This window comes from Callorhinus ursinus, unplaced genomic scaffold (genome assembly GCF_003265705.2).
Source record: "Callorhinus ursinus isolate GAN/ISIS: 27379988/994484 unplaced genomic scaffold, GSC_fseal_2.0 scaffold3, whole genome shotgun sequence".
NCBI lineage: Eukaryota > Metazoa > Chordata > Mammalia > Carnivora > Otariidae > Callorhinus > Callorhinus ursinus.
Window position 1 is genome coordinate 84,274,919 of NW_027397065.1, and position 16,673 is coordinate 84,291,591.

A 16,673-nucleotide genomic window follows, 5' to 3' on the forward strand; every position below is an offset into this window, starting at 1 on the left:
GTTAGTTTAAGTCGTTGTTGAGCTCCTTAGGATCCGTGTGGTCAAGGTATTTAACACCTATAACCCTTTATTCGCCGTCTATTAGAAGAGCATTGTGGTTGACAGGAATTGACAGAGCCAAGGTATATAGTAAGTACTTAGGGAAGGGCTATACTGGCCAAAGGAATGTAGCCTCATAGAGATAGTTGTAAATCCTGGAGGGTGTAACAAGAGAGCATTTATATTGTATCAGAAAAATATTGTATCAGTTTCCTGGGGCTGCCGTAACAAATTACCACAGCTGAGTGGCTTAAAACAAAACAAAAAATGTAGTCTCTCACAGTGTTGGAGGCCGGAAGTTCAAAATCAAGGCGTCAGCAGGGCTGTGTTCCCTGTGAAGGTTTGGGGGAGGGGAGGGGATCATTTCTTATTTCTTCCAGGTTCTGATGGCTCTAGAAATTCTTTGCTGGCTCCAGGCATTTCTTGGCTTATACATGCAGGACTCCAATTTCTGCTTCCACTTTCCTATAACCTTCTCTTCTGTGTTTCTCCATTTCTATTTCTTAGAAGGACAGTTATCGTGGGATTTAGGATGATCTCATCTGAAGACCTTTAACTTAATTACATCTACAAAAACGCTTTTTCCAAAAAGTAGCTACATGGTTTCTGGAGATTTAATGTGATCATATCTTTTGGGGGTGAGGGGCACCATTCAACCTACTATAAATATGAAAGCATTTTTTTATTCCCATATTTAAAATGCCTCTTACTCACTGACCATGCGTGCAATTTTTAAAATATTGACTTCAGGATTACATTTCTGTTTTAAGTGTGAAACTTTGTAGTTCTCTATTACCACTATATAGCACATAACTTTTTGATACAAGAAAAAGTTGTGTTGGATTGAATTTATAAAGTTATCATTTCACATATCAATTCTGTCTATAGTTTTCACCATTGTGAAACCATTTCCCAGTTTGCTAAAATGGATGGGTTGAGGAGCAAGATATCCTGTAAAAGTCACATGTCCCTTAAAGGACTATCCTTGTGTTCGTGTATATCAATCATAGCTTTTTGAACACTGATTTATACCAGAATTCCCTTTTCCTTGTCCCTCTGTAAATGTATGCAGAAGCCATCTCTGCGATACAGATTAAAGGTCTAAAATCCACTTGCTGTTGTGCAACTGATGAGCTATTCATAGAAGCTGCTTGATCAGAACAGAGGCTTTAGTGAAATAAGTGTAGAAAATCATTCTCAAAATACCTGTCAGTAATTGGTATCTAGATTTCTTACCAATTATTGACATACAAAAAGGGGGCATGTAGAAAGTATTTGCATATATAATGAAAGAGTTATGCATGTTTAGAAATTTTGAATTTATTTATCTATTTAATAAATCATTCAGAAGTTACCTACGTTGCCTCCATAGATGAAATCTGTGCAGTGTCTTTGGCTTATCCTGTATATGGACAACCCTTCCTACCCAGGTCGTCTTATAAAATGTATTTGTAAAGTGAGAATTTGGGAACTGTATATCCAATTGGTGGTAAAGTGTTACAATTTTTAAATTACTTAATTTAAACTAGTAATCAACTGACAGGAACTGCTCATGTGATATGTCTGGAAGAAGGTTTAGATTTAGTGTATCTTCTTTATAATGAGAAAGGAGGTTATATCTTTCCCAGACTACCTGACGAAGTCTACATGAAACTAGTCAGCCTCATATTTTAAAATAACTAAAATTGGGTAGAACTGCATCCATGTAGGAGGTATTGTAAGGGATGAGTATAATAGGTTGGGTTTTGTAAAAAAAAAAAAAAAGGAGCTATTCTCTGAAAATTACAGAAGAGTGTCCATTTATAACACACGAGTACCTGTGATTCAAAAGAGATATACATCAAATGGATTAAAGTTAAGATTGCATCAGAACAGAATCTCTTTTCTCAGTACAAATAAATTAAATAAATAAATAAATAAATAAATAAATAAATAAATAAATAGAAATAAGACACACCATGGAGCCCACAGTGCATTGCTACTCGAATGCCCCTCTGTGTCTTATAGTCTAGGGTCCTTGGTTTCAATCAGTGCATTACACCTGTGTATTCTCTTTTTTATAGTTCAACAGAAGAGCAGTTTCACTGGCAATCACAAGGTAAGGTACAACTTCTTGATGAAACTTACACTTATTTCTACATTGTGTCTTTATTGATTAATTTCCTTGTGAACTTTAGAAAAAAGACCAATAAAAATGGACACGATAAGACCACGACACTAAAATTAAATGATGTTGTGATAGCTCATGATTTCCTGAGAGTTAAGGTCTCTCAATTCCCTAGAAACTTTTTATGATTTTCGTGGATACACGGAATTCGCTGGCCTTGGCTTTTGCTACTGGTTGACCAAGAATTACAACATGAAATCTAATGAGAACTTCATGGACGTAATGTCTTTGGTTAGGATACTTTTAATTATTAAAGAGTAGCCTAAAGCTTTAATAATAACAATATCATGTGTTTATTCATCACTTGAAAATATTGTATTTCAGATGGTCAAAAAGACATCGAAGACGAACTTACAACAGGTCTTGAGCTGGTGGACTCCTGTATTAGATCACTGCAGGAATCAGGAATACTTGACCCACAGGATTATTCAACAGGTGAAAGTAAGTCAAATGACAATTATGCTTGAAGACAATTAAAATATAAGAGTATTGTTTATTCTCGTATAATTAACACAGTGAGTCATATCTAATAGGACCTCAGCCTGTGTTTATACTTGTTTTATCCATTTCACTCCACTCTCTTCTAGTTCCTTCCCACATTACCCCACCCCAACTCATGTGAGGTTAGATTACAAGCTCTCTTTTTTTTAAGTTTTTATTGTTATGTTAATCACCATACATTACATCATTAGTTTTTGATGTAGTGATCCATGATTCATTGTTTGCATATAACACCCAGTGCTCCACGCAGAACGTGCCCTCTTTAATACCCATCACCGGGCCAACCCATCCCCCCCCCCCCTCCCCTCCAGAACCCTCAGTTTGTTTCTCAGAGTCCATTGTCTCTCATGGTTTGTCTCCCCCTCCGATTTCCCCCCCTTCATTCTTCTGTCTTAAATCAGTAATTGGCATCTAGATTTCTTACCAATTACTGACATAGTGGTGATTCTCACCAATTCTCTGATATCTTTTTTGGCATCTATCTAGACTATCACATTGAATGAACTCACTATATGTTTCTTTAATCAATACAGTGTCTGCTTTAAAATTAACTGTGAATGCATTACTTACACAGATCATCTTTGGTAGAGGTCTTAAACGGTATGACAATTATATAACAAAATAGAAAAACTCAATATAATATATGCAGTACTAAATGCTTAGTATTATGCTATAGTACTATGCAGTAACCCCTTGTATTTCTGTATGTGGCCGTCTTGCGTTGCATATTAACCTTAGCAGAATATTTAAAAATTTCTTCATCTCATCCTAATTACAAATTTTTCAACCATAGTGGTTGAGGCTTAGGAATAAAAGTGCTCCGAATTGAAATGAGCTTCACTTTAACAAATCATAAAATCCTCTTGACTTAGTTTAATAAGATACCACAAAAAGCCAAAAACTAAATCATTAAAACGTACATCACCCTGGCAATTTCTACATCGGAAATCACTGGAGCATTTTATTTCTTCATTTAAAAAAATAAAATTTCCTCGAATACCCACCAAGGTTTGTTATTTAAAAGAAAGATACAAGAGTAAGATAACATTCCGATCTTGAGACCATTAAATTTACACATTAGTTTACTTTCTCTACAATTTTTACAATACCACTACTCTTAGGAAAGCATCATCACGAATATCTAGATGGATTTAAACCCGTAGGCATCCCCTCAATAAAACTCCTAAAATAAGATGCATGATTTGTAGTATCCTTCTCCTCTGTGTTTTATATTTAAAAATGTAGAATTATTATTTCTCTCTCAGAGTCAGTAAATGTATCTCCCTTATAGGGGTGGTTGCAGTTAGAATTATATTTAATTAATTTTGAGACACACGTACTTACTTTGTTCAAGTGAGGAAAGCAGAGATAAAATAGTGTGTCTTGAGAGAGGGGGTGATACTAGATATCACATTTTTCATATAATAATAGAGAAACATATTCTGTTGTGAGTTTAGGAGAGGGGATAACCTTCAATACCCAGAAGGTGCAGAAAAAAGAAGGAAAATGTAAAATAAGAGGCAAACCAGTTAATATAGAAGGGATGAATCAGGTATATCAACTTAACACACTATAGTTGAGCACACTGAATTCTTTGAAAAGAATAAAAATTCAAGTTTGTAATAAGCAAAGATAAAATAACTCTGTGATGTTTCTAAGGGACACACTTATACTAATGAAATAAATGTTGAAGTTAAAGGAGCAAAGTAGCAACAGCAAATACAACAAACACAAACTGGGATCCGGAAGAATTTGTGAGATGAAGTGGAGTTTAATGCAGAAGCCCCAAGCAGAATCAAAGAGGAATTATCTAAGCGAAAATGTCTTGGCTTATAAAGATGCAATACACTCATACTAACAAAGTAAACATGATGCACCAAACAAAATAGTGTCTGGATATTAAAACAAAAATTATTAAGAATGAAAGGAGAAATTGATAAAAAAATACTATTGTGAACATGCCAATAATGCCCATGTCTCAGAATCAGAATAGTGGAAGAAAAAGATGCATAAAATTGGAATAAATAATTAACAAACCGATGTAATAAATGTATCTAAAAAGTTAAATCCACTGAATTATAATATATATTTTTTATATATGTCCAGGGAATATTTATAAACCTTGATCAGCTGTGGGGCAGTAAAGAGAATCCCAAAAATTGAGAAGTATAGAAAGGCCACATTGTTTAATAATAATCCAGTAAAATTAAAGGTAAATAAAATGATAAAATATATTCACATTAAAATTAAGAAACATGCATTTAGATCTACTGAATCAAAATAGCAATAAAACAGAAAATTACATACTATTTAAAAAGCAAATAAAGTAGCAATATTTTATAATGAAAACATAGGGGTATGGGGAAAAAACTACATTCAGAATAAATCTTAACTTTATTATTAAAAACAAAGACAAGGTAAAGGAATGTTGTACTCATTTTGGGGGAAACATTAAAAAGGGCTAAATTAAACCAAAAGAAACTAGGGAGAGGGGACTCATAAAAGTAATGTGGAGATAAAGTAATATAAAACAAAAGAGTAGAAGAGATAAATAAAGTGATAGAAGGAATAAATCTGTGAACTTTTAAATAACTTTAAATCAACTAATAATCCTCAGCTTTCCTAATTGAGACACTGTGCTACACGTGAGAGGAATGGAATGAATTTTTAGTGTTCACTTTTGTTTTCCTGTAATACATGTTCAAAAATTACCCACAAAAGACGTAGCTTTGTTACAGGAACGTTAAATACTCCAGTAGGGGTTTTTTTGGAATGTATTTGGCAACTGCTGAATTTTGTCTTTCAGAAAGATTAGTTACTTCATGTTTTTATGTACTGGATTATCTTTTTGAAGACTCATAGGATTTTAGTTGATTGTTTTTCCTGCATGCCCCTGCCTCCTTGTTTGAGATAGGAAAAGTAACAAAGCAAAACAAACAAAAAAAAAAACAGGTGATAAAATCACCACCCACAGGCTTTATGCCAAAGGATCTAAACCACAGTGAAATGCAGAATATTGTTATTCTTACATCTATTCTTAACAGTTTCAGAGTCACTTTGAGACTGAACTAATTGAGTAAATTTTAGGAAATTAATTTAAAAATACTGAGTAGGTAACTATCATTTTAGGGATCAATGATGAGTAATTTTATTTGTTTAGAAGGTCATAAAATAAAAGTTTCAATTGCTTTTGTATTTGTATCAGGGTCCAGGTGGGAAATAGATTCTACTCAATAGAGTTATACTAAAGAGAAGTTAATTCTGGGACTATTTACAAAGGAGAGGGCAAGATTAAGGGAATACAATGTCTGGGGAGGTACTTGGGTAGCAGCAACAGAGGGAAGCCCTTACCACCATCGGTCCTGAAGGAAAAGTCCAAGGAATAGTACATGCAGAGTAAAGAGGCATGGCAGGAGCAGAAGAAAAAACGTCCTAACCTCTCTTCTTCCGCCTTCTGCTGTCCTCGTGCCTCCTATTGGCCAAATCCGATCATAAGCCAAAGAGCAAGGGACAGTCTACTTGGAGAAAAGGGCAGAGAACGACTATGCAGAGCAAAGCAAATAAGCAGCAAGACATCCCACTAAGTAGTAGAACAGCATACCATGTTTATGTTCTTGCTGTATAAACTTAACACATAGATAGGTACTGACTTTTTGACACATCTCATATAATGAGTGCAAGCCCATCAGATTCGGAGTCCCTTGTTTTGGTGATTACTTGATGGGTTCCTTACTGGAACCGACATGAAATAGCTAAAGTTAAATTGGACCTGACACATTGCCCTTGAGAGCCAGTTTCTTAGTCCTCACTCCAAACAACACTAAATACAATCTAAAACCAGCTTGAAAGAGCACTAGAATGACAACCAGTCTCAGCCCCCAAGCACGCAGTGTTTAATTTGCTGTGTTTAAAAGCTTTTGTTATTTTTCTTTCCATGGTCTGATTAAAATAAATTTGAGTCTTAGTAAATCCATCCTCTGTGACCCTAAGGCAAGCAGTAACTGCTCTACCATACCAACTAGAGTGTCCTATACTTATCGGTATTTTCCAACACTTTGCATTTTTTAAGAAGTGCTATCCTAAACAGTATGTAAATCATGTGTACAACCTTTGCCATCCTGCCACCATTTTGTGACTGCCGGCTGTGTAATTTCAATTCTAACAAATATGTGTCACAGAGTCACTGGGAGAATTGCTATTGCTTTACTGAGGAAAAAAAAAAAAGTTACTGATAGAAGCTCGGGGCCATTAGGTTCTCACATAATGTACAGCTTGACCTGAACTGCCACGGACTAAGTACCTTATTTAATCCATGCATCTTCAGAGATAGAAACTCAGAGATAAGGGTGATTATATCTTACCCAAAAACTAACAAAAATATTTGCCAGTTGAAATCAGAAATCGTATAGAGAACTTGGGAGAAAATGACTTACATGTTTATAGACAATGTTAATTTACTTAAATATTGTATTTTGAAATAGTAATTATTTCTATCTGTAGCATATTGATAAATTGAAGTTCCACCATGTTCTAGAAAATCCGAGCATTCAGGAGGAAAAGAAAATTTAGGAGCTTAATATATTCTGAATGTTACGATACAGAAAAGAATGTTATTCTGAGTTTTCAAATCAGAACATATTCAAAAAACCAAGAATCAATCTTGTAGGTTACTATTCTTAGCAGATAGAATCCAAATAGAATAATCATATGTAGTTGGGCAGAGGTGAATATATTATTTACTGTTGATTAACAATCTGTCATCTTTATTTAATTGCTGTGCTTATACTTAATTGTTATGTAGTGAGAAAATCATTGAGGGATGAAGTTATTAAGATATTGTAAAATATAACTCCACATATTTTTATGCAGTAATAATAATAGAGGTGAGAGACATCCTTATGAAGTGAATACTTTCATAATTCCTAGTAAGCATGGCACCAAAGGATGCCAAAGTGGTTTGGGAGTATAAGGATTTTATAATAATTAAAATAATCAAAATGATAAGTATATTGATCATGTGGCTCGCAATATTGATATGCTCAGGGAAAGAGAACTGGTTTGTCTTATTTTCTGTTATGGTGGAAACCAGTCCTTAATTAGACCAACATAGAACCTCTGGGTAGGGGTACAAGGTAGCCCATCCCACCCTTGGAGTCAGAAGACCTGGATTTAAGTCCTGATGCTCACCCCATTCTCCCAGTGGTTAAGGACTGTCACCTAGACTCTGGAGACCCCAAGTCTTTTCCCTGGAAATGCACTTATTCAAGTTAGTTGAGTTCATCCTTGGATTGCTCATTTCCTGTGAAATCACTTCATCATATGCCTTTGGATTTTGAAATGCAAATGAGATAATCTCCTTTCCAGAAGTTTGTCATGGTTCCAAGTCTAAAGTTGTCTTTAGATACTATATGCATCCATTGGTTTCCTTTCAAAATTCACTCACACTCACTTCCTCCATTACCTTTGGTGTTGTAGGGCCAATAGGGAGTTAACAGTAGCAGAAATGGAAGATATGAGCAAAAGTCAAGGGAAAGCACCCAGGTGGCACACAGGACATAACAATATCCTCCTAGAAGCTATAATTGAATTTCCCTTCCAAATGCTACCTCTACCTGCTTTTCAACTAATGTTCAATTTCTTTTTCTTTGATTTCCTTCTATCACATAGATGTTTAAAAGGCATATCTTTTCCAAAGAAGCAAATGTAGGAAGTGAAGGGATTGACAAAGGCATAAAGTACCAAGTGTTCCTTCTCCACCCCTGAAGCAAGAGAGAACATAATGCGAATTTCTCATTAAAAACATTATTCTCGGCCGCCTGGGTGGCTCAGATGGTTAAGCGTCTGCCTTCAGCTCAGATCATGATCCCAGGGTCCTGGGATCGAGTCCCGCATCGGGCTCCCTGCTCCTTGGGAGCCTGCTTCTCCCTCTGCCTCTCTCTCTCTCTCTCTCTCTTTCTCTCTCTGTCTCTCATGAATAAATAAATAAAATCTTTAAAAAAAAATTAAAAAATTAAAAAAAAAAAACATCATTCTCAGGGCGCCTGGGTGGCTCAGTCAGTTAAGTGTCCAACTCATGATTTCAGTTCAAGTCTTGATCTCAGGGTTGTGAGTTCAAGCTCTGATTTGGGCTCTGTGCTGTGCACGGAGCCTACTTAAAATAAAATTAAAAAAAAAAAAATCATCTCCACCTGTGTTAGTAGGGTGTCCTGGGACCAAGCACAAAGTTTAAAGCCTGATGGAATTTTTAATAAAAAAAAAAAACAATTGAGTTTTGAAATTGTCAACGCACCACAGGTGCCCAGAACACAAATATGAGGATCAAACAAAAGCTGGTGAAAGTGAGGAAAGTATCAGAACTCGCATGAGTGTGAGAAAAAGTAAAGAGTCTGAAAGATCCCATGAGAAAGTCAGAGCAAGCACAATTTTCCTCAGGGGACAGTGGAAGAAAGGGTATCCTGGTAATACTTTGTGGAGACGTCTTGTGGGATTCCCCCAGAACTTAAAACATTAAAACTGCCCAGGATCAAACAAGTCACTTCAACAGCAACTGATGTAGTCTGTTCTTTCTATGCTGAGTTTTTAGTGAAGCCCTACAGGCACAGGTGGGTGTTATAGTCATTCATTTTTAAGTGTATATATTAAATACTTGTTAAAGGCAGCACAGAGAGTCTCTGCCCTTGTGGCATTTCCACACTAGTCAGAGAAGGCTGAAACCAAGCAATCGGAATACTACAAGGTCAAGTACATAATTGCTATAAGCAATGACAAAGTCAGCAAGAGGTTTAGATTTGGAATAGGGTTCTCAATGTGTACTTGGGAATCCTGGGGGGTCCTGGGCCCTTTCGGGGGACCTGAAAAGGCATGAATTTTCACAATGATCCTATGACGTTACTTGCCTTTCAATGCTCATTCTCACACCTGCGAGATAGTCTCAGGAGCAGAGTTTTAGCAGAGCTTTCCAGAAGCTGCGTGTTGCATGATGGCATCATTGCCATCTGGTTTTAAACATTTTTTTTCATTTTTAAAGCAGTAAATAGCATTCTATATCACCCATATAAATAAAAGCTCTTTGTGGTCCTCAGTGATTTGAAGAGCATGAAAGTGCTATGAGAACTCTAGTTTTGAGAGAATAATCAAAGGGTCCAAGAAGACCTCTGTTTGAGAAGATACTGGATCAGGGACCTGAACAAAATGCGCAGACAAGCCATGCAGATTTCTAAGGAAAAGTCTGTGATTTGTGGCAAATGAAATGCTGGTTCTTTAAGTGAGTATATTCCACAAATCAATTACAGTATTTTCAGGGTTTAGCTTTTAAATTTTGTTTTCTTCTGAACTGATTTTTTTATTTCTTTTCACAATTATTGATAATAAGAAATATGAATCTATTACCTATAAACAATTAATTTATGAAGAAATATGAATAATGCTTTTCCTCTCTGTGCTACATTAACTTTTTAAATGGTAAATAATCTGAAAATAAAACTTTACAAGGAGATAGTTGGAAATTGTAGTAAGCTATAAAAAATACTGTTCTGTGATTATAACATCATGTAAAATCCCATGCATAATAAGATTCTTGAGCTGTACATTTTATTTATTTTTTTAAAGATTTTATTTATTTATTTGACAGAGAGAGACAGTGAGAGCAGGAACACAAGCAGGGGGAGTGGGAGAGGGAGAAGCAGGCTTCCCGCTGAGCAGGGAGCCCGATGTGGGACTCGATCCCGGGACCCTGGGATCACGACCTGAGCCAAAGGCAGACGCTTAACGACTGAGCCACCCAGGCGCCGGAGCTATACATTTTAAACTAAAGTTATGCATATGGGCGCCTGGGTGGCTCAGATGGTTAAGTTTCTGCCTTTGGTTCAGGTCATGATCCCAGGGTCCTGGGATCGAGTCCCACATTGGGCTCCCGGCTGAGCCTGTTTCTCCCTCTGCCTCATTCTCTCTCTCTCTGTCTCTCATGAATAAATAAATAAAATCTTTAAAAAAATGGTTAAAATAAAGTTATACATTTGAAGTTCATTTTGTGATAAATGTCATTTTGTTCATCTCCCTCTATTGTATACAGCTGTAAAGAAACTAAGTGACTTATTGCCTAGTGTGAATGCAGTAACGACCTTCTATTTATCCATATACAATAGTCAGACTTGGAAAAAAAAAAAACCTACTAATTAAGCCGATAGCATTGGTTGAATCTAAATCAGCTTAAAAACTAAATGAGTACTTATCGAATCCTGGGACCACTAGAGTTTTAATTTTCACATAAGGCATTACACATTGAAAGCAGGTGACCAGACAAAATTGATATTCTGCAGACAGACTTAGAAATGAAGTATAGAAACACATCTGTCCATACAACAGCCCCATCACTCGGAGCTGCCTCGCACAACAAGCCTCTCGAGCTTTTTCCCTTGGTTAATTTTAGGAATGGTGGTTGGACTTAACCACTCTTTTCAGTGAAATTCCTCAGTGAAATTATGAGCTGTTAAATTTACTAATGAAGACAATAGCCAGTTTAACACCACTAGCCACCTCTTATTCCAAGTTAAGTTTAAACTGATGAATTTATCCAGAAGCCGTAAAGAAGAAATGGCCACTATAAATGAAAGTGATTAGTAGTAGTTCAATTTAAACAAAAGTCAAGGGGCGCCTGGGGGGCTCAGTCACTTAAGCAACCGACTCTTGGTTTCGGCTCAGGTCCTGATCTCATGGGGTGTCAGATGGAGCCCCAGGTTGGGCTCCATGCACAGCGGGGAGTCCGCTTGAAGATTCTCTCCCTCTGCCCGTCCCCCCACTTGCTCTCTCTCTCTCTCTCTCTCTCAAATAAATGAATAAATGTTAAAATAAATAAACAAAAGTTAATATTTTTACTTGCAGTTAGATATGACTAAAGTGCTTTGAGCTTATTAAAGTCAATTCAGTAATCTGACAGCTTTTCTCATTGACAACTTTTCCATTGATTTTGTGATCTTTAACAGCCCACTTGCATATGTATATGTAACTTCCACCAACTACTTCTTTTATTCTAATGCCATATTTTCTATAAAAAAAAGATTTTCTCTTTCTGTTTATTTGATGTTTCTCTAAAAATTTATTCTCATTTAAAGCACAATAATGCTGAACCTTCAAATCTGTTTTTTCTTTCTTTCTTTCTTTTCTTTCTATGTGTGCACATCATGGCGGGTGGGGAGAGGCAGAGGGGAGGGAGAGAATCCGCCATGGGCTCCCTGCCCAGTGTGGAGCCTGACGCAGGGCTGGATCTCACGATCCTGAGATCATGACCTGAGCTGAAATCAAGAGTCAAATGCTTAACCGACTGAGCCACCCAGGCGCCCCAACCTTCAAATCATCCTTTAAAAAAAATTGATTTTATTTATTTATTTGTCAGAGAGGGCACAAGCAGGGGGAGCAGCAGAGGGAGAGAGAGAAGCAGGCTCCCCGCTGAGCAGGAACACCAACGTGGGGCTCGATCCCAGGACCCTGGGATCATGACCTGAGCCAAAGGCAGACGCTTAACCGACTGAGCCACCCATGCGGCCTAACCTTCAAATTATTCTTAACCTTCCACAGAGACTGGTTAGCAAGAGCATGGAAATGAATGCAGATTCTGTCAGTTTTAAATGTATGTGAATCTTGCTGGCATTATTTTTCGTGGTCTGCATAAAGATAAGTTTCTATATCATTTTGACAGAATCGATTTAACCTAAGAGTAAGTGTTTCTAAATTTCCTGACAAATGTACATCTAAACAAAGCTGCCAGTCTGGGGTCCAGTCCTGAAAGTGTCCCTCAGTTGGTGTGTTTATTATTCCTTTGACAATCCTGAATTAACAGCCTCAACAAACCGTTCATGGGGTCCCTGTTTGAGGCATTGCCTAATTCTAATAGTTTATCTTAGTGCCCTCTTGTTAGTAGTACTTTTTTTTTTTAATGGTAGAAATGATCCTTTGGAATTAAATCGATAACTTAATTACCCCTTAGAATCCCTGTCTTATTCCTGCGGTTTCAGCTCCCACTATCGGTGACCCTGGCAGCTACATCTCTGTCCTAAAATTTCACTTACATACAATCAAACTTTGATCTTGGAAATTACGTAAGACCTAGGAAGATTAAGTTCGTCAGGTGATGTTTGAGCCAGTATTAAAATCAAGCCCGTTCTAACTACATAAATCCCCACCATCTCCTCCAACTCTGTAATGTAAAAAGGAAGCCCATCTTTCCTCAAAACATCAAGGCTGCAACACACACCAGTTTTTCTTCTTCGGAATGCCACATCATTGGGAGTTTCTGCTTTCCCACACTCATCTGTGAATATTTGTTGGCTTCTAGGACAGGTGCTTGACTGAAGCGGACCAGAATTAGCAAGTCCCAGTAAATCACCTTAACACTTGTAGAAAGAGAAGGCGTGTGCCTGATGATGACAACAGGGTCCTGTGTGTGGGGTTTTCTGGAGGAACCTCCCAAGCTCCCGCTGCAGTGCTCCCAATCAGCCGAACAACGGAGTCATTTGGACCCTCCTTCACTCCTGCCCACTTAGTCACTAAGTTCCTGTGAGCTTTTCTTCTAAAATGTCTCTTAACTGTGCACATTCCTGTCCCATCCTAAAGTAGCCACCAGTTATTATTTCCTCAGTTGACGTGGGTTTCCTTTCTCTGCACTGCAGGAAATCCCTAGCCCTAGTCTCCCCAGCATCTGAATAGAGCCCTGCTGCCTTCATTGTAAATGTTCAGAATTCTGCTTCCATCCTATTATCCTGTGTAATACTGTACGGATCTCTGTTAAGTCATTCAAATTCCTCAGAGTCTGGTCTGTTCAGAGGGTTAAAGCAGCATGGCGGCGGTAAGGTGAATTTTCTTTGAGCTATCAAGCGTCAGGGCAGGCCGCACGGAGGAGGTGACATTTAAACGGCTTTTTAAGAATGAGTTTTGCGGTTGACAGAGAAGGGAATTTCAGGCTGAAGGGACAGAGAGAACTTTGGCTTTCTCATCTCTTGGCTCTGACAGCTAGGTTTTGTTCGGTTTTGTTTTTAATTTTAAGCAGGCCATTTTAATGATCTGTGCCTCGAATGTCTCATTTGTAAAATGAAAGCTCACGAGGTGTTGAAGGAAAACGTTAAGTGAAATACGGCACAGTACTGTAATAAGGTTTTCAGGACAAACAAATCCCAATCAAGGTTTTATTATGATCAGACCATGTGGCTATGTAATTAGATAATTAGATACTAATACTAAAAACCGACATTTGTAAAGCAGTTTATATTTTTCCAACCACTTTCACATCCATTATCTCATTAGGTGCTCAAATTTGCCAAGATTAAAAGTTGTAGAGGCAGAATGAGGGAGTGTGGTTAAGAACACATGCTCTGAAGCCAGAGGCCTCACTTGCATGCAGCCCCACTGTGTGGTGCCACCCTCGGTCCCGTTGACATAAAGAGGGATGGCCGCACCTTCTTCAGTGGGTCTTTGTGAAGATGCAGTGAGCTAACGGATATCAGCTGCTCTGGATGGTCCCTGGAACTTAGCAAGTACTCAGTAAAGATCAGGTGGTATTACCGGCCCTTCGCCGTCCTCATCATGTCCCTTTCATAAACAGGGAAGTCTACTAAGAGTTCTGGTCCTGGATTCTTTTCCACCCAGCCATTGGCGTGCTTGTGGCCTACATAATGACTTAGCAATGCCACATGGTAGGCCTCTGGCCTTTTCTGCATTATTGCAAAGTATGTAGTCGAATAAAGGTTCACTCTTTTCTGGGACCGATATTTAGCTAAAGCAGGCAAGAATTAGCAATTCCAGAAGAAGTCTCTTTAAACCTGTGCAAACAGAATAAGAGTGTATCATCATGAAAGCTCTAGAATTTCTAGCTCAGTTAAGAAGAAACAGACGATATATTATAGTGTATACGTTAATACGATCTGTGAGTCTGAATTTTTACGTAGAAAATTAACCTTTCAAGCTTTCTACCTGCTGAGGCTGATCTCTGTCCCACTGGTGGCAGACAGCAAGCTTCCCCGGCCAAAACCCAGAGTCGGTAAGGAGAGGTTCATTGGAGAAGAGCCCCAGTCCGAGACATAAAGATTTCTCCTACAAACAAGTTAGCTTCTCTTTAGGGGAGACTTTTTCAACCTTAAAATATTGGTCTGTGTATAGGACTTAATACTGCTTGGATGGCAAACAGCAGCTACTCCTGGACTTGGGTTAAGATGAGGATCCGAGTCTCATCTTCACTTTTTCCAAGTGTATGACACCGGCTGACCGACCTCTCAGCCTCTCCACACTTCTGTTTGCATTTCTGAGAAATCACGAAAAAGACTCCAGGACAATTTTTTTCACAGGTTACTATGTGGTCTCTAGTCAATCGATGAATTAGAAGACACACTGAGATATTATTGAGATACTGGCATTACACTCAAAATACATTGCTTCAGTATCTTTCTAGGATCCATGGAAGGTTTTATGCCCCTGAGCTCTGTTGTTCCCTTAGACTTTCTCCCCTCTGTCTAGCTGGGACTCTTGTGTCTTGATCAGATCAAGGAGTCCTATTGAGCAGACCCCTGGGCTCAGCTTTGAGGACTGTCCCATGATGGGGAAGGTCCAGAATAGACCAGAATGGACAGAGAGATCAGTCAGCATAGAGATCTGGAAGCATACACACACCAGAGGGTAACTGTTGCTTTCTGTGACCTAATAGGACATGGTGATCCACTGTTGCTCATAGTTCACGTTTCCTCTGGAACAATTAATTACACTAAAGGAAACATTCTGTTTCCCTGAGTGGAATTTTAAAGCCCAGTCTCTTCTCTCCACAACTTAAGAAACCCTCTTCCACCATCCTCACCCCCCAGGAGATATGCTTCATATCCTCACGCCTGTGGTCTAATATTACCTCTAGCCCAAGCCTCTAGCCAAGACTCGATGGAAAGTCAAAAGTTCTGGAGGAAAAAAATCATAATTTAAAGCCCAAGACTGTAAATGCTTTCGAAACCTCTGGAAAATTTGTATTTTCTACCTCAATGCACAATAATGTTAATAAAGGTAATCAAGAGTTAGTTATATGTAAATTTTACTTCCATTATAAAGTAATTAAGGATTATCCTATAATTTTAACCTTTTTCATATTCTCATATAGCTTTGTTCTCTAAAATTGGAATGAATAAATGCTATTCATTTGAAACCTAGTGAGCAATGGAAATCATTCTAAAAGGCACGCAGTGTTTTGGCTATTGTCCTGTTTTGCCCTTGCCAGGTGATATGTCAGTGCTGTAATATTATGATACATTGCTCATTGTTGCAATTACCTTTGTCAGACTGCATCAAGGGTTTCATGCTTGAGATGGGTGAACGAAATAATGGGATAGAGAATCTTGGTTTGTTTTTGTTGACTATTGATCAGATACATGACTGATTCTATAAAAGATGAGCAGATCTGATTATTTCATGATATATATTTCAGGAGCACATAAATCACATTTTTAATTGAAATCCCTTCGAAAAAAGAATTTAAATTGCTACCATAAGATCCTGCATGGAAAGCATTTGTAGGTTTCTGGTGATAATTCTATGAATCTCTTCAGAATTTAGGAAATTGTAGGACTTGCTAACTACAGAGGCAAGTAAGTTCCTCAGAGCAGAGTGATGCAGTTTTCTTAAAAGGCAAATAACCAGGACACATGGTTCTCTTACTTTATAGATTATGTCCAACTGTTGGGGCGCCTGGGTGGCTCAGTTGGTTAAGGGTCTGCCTCCAGCTCAGGTCATGATCCCAGGGTCCTGGGATGGAGTCCTGGGATGGAGTCCTGCATCGGGCTCCCTGCTCAGCAGGGAGTCTGCTTCTCCCTCTCCCTCTGCCCCTCCCACTTGCTTGTGCGCTCTTGCTCTCTCTCTCTTGCTCTCTCTCTCAAAAAAGATTATGTCCAACTATTTATAAGAATTGAAAGATTTTACTTTACTTTATTTCGTTTTACTGACA

The 16,673-nt window shown here is 37.9% G+C and overlaps 1 protein-coding gene across 5 annotated transcripts in view; it reads left to right on the plus strand.

Moving 5' to 3' along the window:
* Window positions 1–16,673, plus strand: part of CTNND2 (catenin delta 2) — a 907,509-nt gene that overhangs the window by 492,116 nt on the left and 398,720 nt on the right. For all 5 annotated transcript variants that reach the window (XM_073891088.1, XM_025867463.2, XM_073891086.1 and 2 more), the window contains 2 exons: window positions 2,103–2,137; window positions 2,531–2,647. In XM_073891088.1, the coding sequence (XP_073747189.1) occupies window positions 2,103–2,137; window positions 2,531–2,647 (152 nt within the window). The remainder of the gene's footprint in view (window positions 1–2,102; window positions 2,138–2,530; window positions 2,648–16,673) is intronic.